This window comes from Equus asinus, chromosome 22 (genome assembly GCF_041296235.1).
Source record: "Equus asinus isolate D_3611 breed Donkey chromosome 22, EquAss-T2T_v2, whole genome shotgun sequence".
NCBI classification, from domain to species: domain Eukaryota; kingdom Metazoa; phylum Chordata; class Mammalia; order Perissodactyla; family Equidae; genus Equus; species Equus asinus.
In genome coordinates, this window is record NC_091811.1 from 68,477,442 (window position 1) to 68,485,700 (window position 8,259).

The 8,259-nt window shown below is 42.7% G+C and overlaps 1 protein-coding gene across 1 annotated transcript; it reads left to right on the plus strand.

The window, feature by feature from the left end:
* The first annotated feature begins 479 nt into the window (after positions 1 to 479).
* LYZ (lysozyme) lies at positions 480 to 5,586 on the plus strand. The gene is made up of 4 exons (XM_014858587.3): positions 480 to 826; positions 2,302 to 2,466; positions 4,024 to 4,102; positions 4,648 to 5,586. Exons 1-4 carry the CDS (start codon positions 691 to 693, stop codon positions 4,712 to 4,714), a joined length of 447 nt encoding a protein of 148 aa, XP_014714073.1. The 5' UTR covers positions 480 to 690; the 3' UTR covers positions 4,715 to 5,586.
* Positions 5,587 to 8,259: the final 2,673 nt, after the last annotated feature.

Sequence of the window (8,259 nt, forward strand, 5' to 3'; positions counted from 1 at the left end):
TAAGTTCTAAGTAATAAGTTCTAATGACACTTATGTTCGAACACGGAAATGTGGGGTAAGGCGTTGCAGAAAAGGAGTTAGGAACGTTGTTCACATGAGGCTTATTTAAAGCAGTAAACATGGATTTAATAAATGAAAAATTTACAAGAGTAACAAAAAAGATATGGGAGGAACCTGGCTGAGCAACATGGTGAGTGCTATAAACCTATTAAAATGACAGGCAATGTGTCACGTTCTTGCGGAAAGTGTATACAAAATAATGTTAAGTGAAAATTTGAACACACATAGAGAGTGCACGGAAACAATTTAATGAAGATGAATGTTGTCAAAGATCGGAGCTCATTCCCAGTTGTGTAAAATGTTCGTTTGTTTTCTTTATAGTTGCTCAAATGCATATTGAAACAGGAAAGTTCCCACCTTGGTAACAGGGCCACTCCCAATTCTTCCCGAGCCAAGTCTTTCAACAATGTCATTTCATCATTTTCCTGTGGGTTTGTTCTTAGGATGTCAGAATCTCTCTCTTCAAACAAAAGAAAAGCCTTTACAGTCATTGGACCGATAAATAGCTCCTGTTTTTGACACATCTGGAAGGGTGGAGCCCCAAACCATGAGGGCGAGAAGGAAGTCAGAAGACCTTAAATACTCTCTCCTGCTCCCTGGTCAGCCTAGAGGTCTGGCTTCGCAGTCACCATGAAGGTTCTCCTGACTCTGGGGCTTCTCCTGCTGTCTGTCACTGTCCAGGGCAAGGTCTTTGAAAGATGTGAGCTGGCCAGAACGCTGAAAAGACTTGGACTGGACGGCTTTAGGGGAGTCAGCCTGCCAAACTGTAAGTTCACTCTTCTTCACGCTCCCAGAGAGCTAGCCCGACGTGGGAAGGACCCTCAGAGAGGATGAGTAATAAGACAGGAGCTTGGAGCGAGCAGACCGTTCTATTTCTTTGAGGGTTTGTATAGTTACAATGGTTAAACATCGGCTTGTTCCATTAGAACCAGATGTGCCAGAGGAAGGAATGAGGGCACCGGAGGGCAAAATTCTATGTCATTCCAGTAAACCAGGACCTCCTCTACTCTCCTAGTTTCACCAGATTTGCCCATTGCCTCAGACAGCGGTGCATGCAGCTGACTGATGGACACATCTGAGGCCTGGGGATATCTCCATCAAGTCCTTAGTACTTCACTCCAGCTATTTCCCAGTTGGAACTTGCATTCTGCGAGCCTAGAGTAATGCAGTGTTTTTCTCTTTTTTAATTCCCTGCCATGATGTGGGTTTTTAACAGCAAAATTTTTAAAAGTTATGTTGAACTCTCAATGCAGGGGCAGTAGGAATCTATTTCTCCTCAATCACTGTTTTTATAAGGATCCCTGCAAACAGCATAAATGATCTGTTATTATTCCTTTCCACTCTAGTTGATTATTTTTCAGTTTCCTCCACACAATTTAAGATGTGCTCTGAGTAAAAGTCACTTTATATTTTAGTCCATATTTGTCAATGTAATCACTGTATTTTTCAATGAAATTCAAACGTTTCCCCTCAATAACTATTTTTGAATGAATGAGTGGATGGATGGAGGGAGGGAAGGAGGGATGGATGGTGGAGGGAGGGATGGATGGAGGGAGGGAGTGATGGATGGTGGGAGGGAGGTATGGATGGAGGGAGGGAGAGATGGAGGGATGGACTGAGAGATAGATGGTAGAGGGAGGGATGGATGGTGGAGGGAGGGATGGATGGTGGAGGGAGGGATGGATGGAGGGAGGGATGGAGGGATGGATGGTAGAGGGATGAGTGGAGGGATGCATGGATGGACCAATGGATGGGTGGATGGAATACTATTTCTTAGTCTATAACTCTTGTTTCCCAGATTCTAAATTGATACCCATATTCATCTTTAGGTAGCATAAGAAAATTCCTATCTCCCAGAAAATGCTTACTTTTCTTAATACATACGTATCTGCTATTAATGACAAAAAGCACTCAACAACTCTGTGGATTTTATATTCTAGGCTGAATCTTGCCCCAGGGATGGGAAGAGGGGAAGGGTAGGAAGTAATGGCAGAAACAGCTATTTTAATATTTTTAAAAGTATGTTTTCTTGCTTCATTAGTACTACAAAGTTTCTTGCTAACCAAAGGATTCTCTTCAGGGCCCTTTAACACGGAAGTGTTAAAATACTATACAAGTAAAAGACATCTTTATACTTATAAAGGAAGTCTTCAGTGAAGAGGAATTAGCCAAATAGCACTGATTGTGGTGTGAGGTGTCATGTAGTGTTCCTGTTGATTAATAAAAATAAATTCTTTTCAGGGGTCTGTTTGGCCAGATGGGAAAGTAATTACAACACACGAGCTACAAACTACAATCCTGGAAGTAAAAGCACTGATTATGGGATATTTCAGATCAACAGCCGCTACTGGTGCGATGATGGCAAAACCCCACGAGCAGTGAATGCCTGTCGGATTCCCTGCAGCGGTAAGCCAGATAACATGCAAGTACGGCACAGGACCCATGTGGTTATTCTCACAGGGACAGAGAGTCCAGGCCAACAAAACAGTCTGGACGGGTCCATCAAGGACCTGGAGAAACTCCATCTCGACCTCTGGAAACACTATTCTCCTCCTAACAATTCCCTAGTGAGAAATCAGAGAGCTGGTTTCATAGGACAGTGCTGTTTTCTAACGTACAAAAGTTTCTGGGATGACCTGTTAATTTATTGGGCACAGACTTAGTGATGTTTCATCAGGAACAATGTCATTCCTCCCGCTTACTCTGGGGAGGTCTAGGATAATTTGGTTGTATGGTCTTTCTTTTAAATTGTTTTTAACTTTTTATTATGAAATGCTCTTATTATGTAGAAATTGAGAGACATTAGTATAAGAAGCAGTCATATGCCCATCAAGTAATTTAAAAGTGGTTAACATTTACTCATATTTACTTCTTTTGTGTATATGTGTATATTTTTCGCTGAGTGATTTTAAGGTGAATTGGGAACATGATGACATTTCGTTTCTAAATTCTTTACTTTGCATCTCCAAAAAGTACACTTTCTATATAATCATTTTCATACCTAACAAGTTAATTTACGGATTTGTTAAGTTGAGGTGAAACAAATATTCTTTTGAACTCCTATAAAACTGGAAATAACATGTAGAATCTTTAGAGCATAAAATATTGGAGAAGTACTGCAAAACTGATATTGTTAAAATTCCTAATATAGAAGATTAGTCTTAGAATATTCTTTTGTACCTGGTTAATTTTTTAAAAATACGTTGCATTATATAATAATATTGAATTCTTGAATATTGAATGTATTGGTCATTACATAAAAATTCTTATTACTCAGAGATTTATGAGCACTGGTATATATTTTGGTATATACTTTTGTTATATACAGGATATGCATCAATACTGTCTATGAATGTAGAGCTGTGTCATGCACGTATGTACTCACAAACGTGAATGAAATTATACTATATATACTGCTGTACAATTTGCTCCTTATCACACAAAGTTATTTCTATGTGAACACATGCAAATCTGTATTCTTTTTAAAGGATGAATAGAATCGCACTATATAAATATTCTATAATTTATTGATCCAACTCTTACTGTTAAGCACTCAGGTTGTTTCCATTTTCCCCTTTTATTAATTGCTATAAAAGGCCTTGTGCATACATCTTTAGGTGCATTTCTCATTATTTCTTTACGATAAATTTCCAGTAGTCGAATGGCTGATTAAAAAATTGCTAGGCCGTTTTTTTTACACTGCCTGTACAAAGAGAACCTTCTATCACATTAGTTAATAATTCCAGAGCTTCCAAAGACTTTGGTAAAGGAGAAACAGAATGCTTTATTTCATGCCAAATCAGATGAAATGAAAACAGTTTTCCCCCAACATTCACACATACGTGGACTCTTGGAAAATAATGTTCATGCGCCTCCCTCAGCCTGAGAGAACAAAGCTGGCAACCTGAGCTTAAAATGAAATTTCTATGACAGTGGTTTTCACGCCTCACACCTCTTTTTCAGCTCTGCTGCAAGATGACATCACTCAAGCCGTGGCGTGTGCAAAGCGGGTGGTCAGTGACCCACAGGGCATCCGAGCATGGTGCGTCTCAGCATTAGCGGGGAAAGCTCTTTCCCCTTTCTGTTAGGAGAGAAGTGGGAGGGGAAGTTCAGAAACCACAGCACGCGGCTGAGAGCTGAAGACTGAGGCTCTCGACTTGGCGCAAACAGCCTGTCACTGGAAAGAATCCACTTCAACTGGTTCGGAATCCCACTCTCCACCCTCACTTTATTTTAGGGGATTGTCTAGAGTTGTAAGCTTCTCCACACTCTACTAGTTCCTTGTTGTGTCTTGAAGTTATTTTTGGAATTAGGTAAACGTGGAAGGCACTTGGCAGTCGCCCTGGGGAAATGCACACACCCAACATGCTATGCTCCAGCATTCTGTGCTCCAGCGAGGGCTTTGGGGAGAAGAGAGGCACTTGGGATATGGATCCCCGTGTAATAAACAGCACGAGCTGGATCCATCCATAGCCCGTGCTGCGTGTACTGATAAACTATTCCGTTCTCCCCAAGGATGTGAAGTATGCATATTACAGTGAAGATGCGTTTTAACCTTATGCCCATTTTTTTCACCTTTCTCTGCAGGGTGGCGTGGAGAAATCGTTGTCAGAACCGCGACCTCACTCAGTATGTCAAGGGTTGCAGAGTGTAACTGAGGAGGTGTCCTTCTTCAGCTCATCTTGTCTTTTTCACATTAAGGGAGTCGTAGTTGAGTGAAAGGTCACACTACCATTCTTTCAAACAAATAAGGTTTTTACAGAAGGGAGAGGAAAATGTGTTCTTTCTTCTAAGAGGCTTAATGTTGACTAATGTGTTTACTTCATAGGAAGTCTACAGTTTTTTCAGTTTGCGAATAGAACTAATGCTGGTGACAATTTATCTAAAATCTTGGTTATCAAATACATCTCCAGTACATTCGGTTCTTAACCAAAAATATAACCCACACTTAATCTTGAGTGATACAAGTCCATCCCAATCATCAACAAAAATAGATATAAAAATGGTCAATAACAACAGACTATCTGAAAACAAACTGATTTAGGCAAAATCCCAGCTGTGCAGACATCTGACGCCCTCGTCTGTTCTGTCATCTCCAAAAACAGTAATCCCAACCACTCTTTCTTGGGCAATATTATATTTAAAAAGTAGCAGAATACCAAATGGCTAAAAATGGAGACAGCCTGAATAAAGAATGGTGTTTTCACAAAGTGTGACCTTTGGTTGAAAGGATCTCTTAGAAACATTGCTTTTAAACAGCTTCAAACATAAACTCACATTTATATAGCCATCTCTTTAACCCTTTAAAGAACTCTTTTATGCATCTCGGTGATCTTGGAGCAATGTAAAGAAGGACTGGACGAGCTGCTGCTGTTTCTCGATTTCACTAGCTTAGAATCAAGCGTTATGACTAAATCTGGGGCAGATGAGTTCACCACTACTGAAATAATTCCTAATTAACCATGGGTGTGAAATTATGCATGTTGTATACAACAGAAACAGTATCATTAAAGGCCTTGCAACTCATACCTTGTCTTTCTTTGTTTAGACCCATCTGGTGTCTCTGAAGACAAATATACATATATTTGAAAAAAAAAGATTTGACTCTCAGTCGTTTCTATATCCTCACCTGTACCCAAACAGCTGGCTGTTGCTGGAGAAAAATCCACAAGCGTGCTGAGAGCTCTCACTTTAAATTCTAACCCAGAGATCGCACGTGGGCCCTCCAGTTGGCCTGGCCATCTACCTTGGTCACTTCTCTGCAATCCTTCTTGTGGTGTCCCCACTCTCCAAAATGACTACTTTACTTCTCTTTCTCTCTCCTCGGAGCCCAGCATACACGCCCGACCATTCACCTCCCACCCCTCTCTGCGCTCAGTAGGTGACCTGGCCTCAAAGAGCACTGAGAGAGAGGAACCAGCCTCACAGGAAATTCTCCCTCCTCACCACCTAACAGGGGCCACACCTTCCCCTGGCCATCCGCCCTTCCTCTGCTCCTGCCAACGACAGTGTCTCCTCATGCAATCTTCACCGCATCCCTCTCACTCCTCCAAGTTAGGCTGAGCGTTTCCTGCATCCTTGGTTTCTCCCTCTTTGCTGGATCACCCCCGTCATTGTACAAACAGCCCTGGTAACCTCCTGTCTTACAAAGAGCTCTTCACTCACGCTCCAACACCCTCCAACACCGACATCATTCTCTGCTCCCTTTCACGGCACGACTTTGGGGATGAGACATCTCTACTCACCAGCCCCAGTCCTCACCTCTCCCTCTCTTCTCAACCCTTCTTCACCTGGCTGCCAGCCTCACTCAGCTAAAACCGCTCCTCCATGACTCCGCCCAGGACTCCTGGGCCTCTAGCCATCAGCTCTTCTCTGTTCCTCTTACTGGATCTCTCAGCAGCACCTGACAAAGTGAACCACTTCCTGCTACAGAAAACTTTCTCTCCCTCAGCTTCTCCTCCCTTACATCCTGCTTCACAGATTGCTCCTTCTCTGTCCTTCTTGGCTGGCTCTCTCTCTGATATTTAATTTCTAACTGTAGGAGTGCCCCAGGGCTCAAGCCTATAACCATTTGACACACCACATTTTACTTACTCCTCTCTTCTTGCTAAAATATAAGTCTATTCCCACTTTGAAAGACTTTGGAATAATCTTAATCTCTCCCCAAGTTTGCAAGCACAGTACAAAGGCCTTTTGTTTTTTATGAACAGTTTGAGGGTATATTGCCAACATCGTGCCCAGTGGCCCTGAATCTTTCCGTGTGGTATTCCCACATAACCTCAAAGCACCATCCAACTCCAGAAGCTGACACTGATGCATTCCTGCCACCTGATCTTCAGATCCATCAATTTCATCACCGCCCCCAGAAGGCCTTCATAATAAAAAGAGAATTCAGAATCACATGTTGTATTTGCTTGTCATGTTTTCTTAGTTTCCTTCAATTGGCTAATTCTCCAGGTTTCTTTTTCTTGACTATGTCTTTAACATTTTGAAGACCACAGACCAGTTATGCTGTGACGCGTCCTAAGGCTTTTCTGCTGTTTCTTGGTTGGATTGGGTCATGCATCCTTGGCAGGAATACACAGAAGTGAGGCTGGGCTCTTCTCATGGCATCCTCTGGGTGGCATGCAGTTTGAAAGGGTCTATTACTGATGACGTTCACCTCGGTCACTTGATTGAGATGACGTCTGCAGGTCACCTCCACTGCAGAGTATTTGGGAGGGGAAGGTGCTTTGAGACTGTAACGCATCAAATTTTCAACTTATGCATTTATTTATTGTGTCAGTATGGACCCGTGGCTTCCTGTTCATTCAGATTGTAATGGGTTATAATCCATGACTACCACATATTTTGATGTTGACATTGTCCCTGATTTGGCCAGTAGAGCCCCTGCAAGCTGGCTTCTGTGTCATTTTGACATGTCCTCATCATTTTTTGAGCACTTCCTTGTTTTCTGCCACAGATGTTCTAAGGCTCACCTTGTTCTTTCCCTCCTTCAGCCCTGGAATCAGCCGTTTCTCCAAAGAGCCCAATTCCTCAGAGTGGAGAATTGTATTTAAAAGCCAAGATCTGGGCACTAGAGTGCCACTGTTCCCAGGCCCCATCAATGGATGGAGCTAGGGCATCAATCTATTTACACAACATTTACCCCTCTATCTGTCTCCTGATATTGAATTCACATCAACTCCTCCACTTGCACTCCCACACCACAGGTGAGGCTAGTGTTCTCCTTTGCCATGTTGGCAACTCCCTTCTCCAACAGTGAGAAACCTGGCACCCACTGTCCTTGAGCTGTATCCTTCGCACATGTATGTGCTGATGAACTGGCCTGATGTAACCAGTCTCCCAACACGGACACACCATGGAGTAGATGCTCTCCACTCAGGCTCTGACACCCTTCTTGGGCTACCCTCCCCCACATCTGACACCCTCTTTACCGTGTCACATCTCTGACACACCATGCTGGGCCACCGTCCTGATAGCAAGGAGGGCAGAAATTTGTTACTCTTGTTTACACCCACATTCCAGACACCTAGACAGTGCCTGGAACATGAGACTCGCTCTATAAATATCAGTTGGTTGAGTGAACCTCTTTCTGATTATTTTGTATACTCCCCCATGTTGAGCATTCTGGTTTTTTTCTTACTTTTCAAGCCCACGTGATTCCAGCAGAGCAGCTTCTGGGGTTCCCAGGGTCAG

Bases quoted from the DNA above. Each gene is read 5' to 3' on its own strand.
- LYZ (XM_014858587.3), top strand. From the start codon at position 691: ATGAAGGTTCTCCTGACTCTGGGGCTTCTCCTGCTGTCTGTCACTGTC. The intron at 2,467-4,023 runs GTAAGCCAGATA...CCTCTTTTTCAG, and splicing joins CTGTCGGATTCCCTGCAGCG to CTCTGCTGCAAGATGACATC. The intron at 4,103-4,647 runs GTGCGTCTCAGC...CTTTCTCTGCAG, and splicing joins CCACAGGGCATCCGAGCATG to GGTGGCGTGGAGAAATCGTT.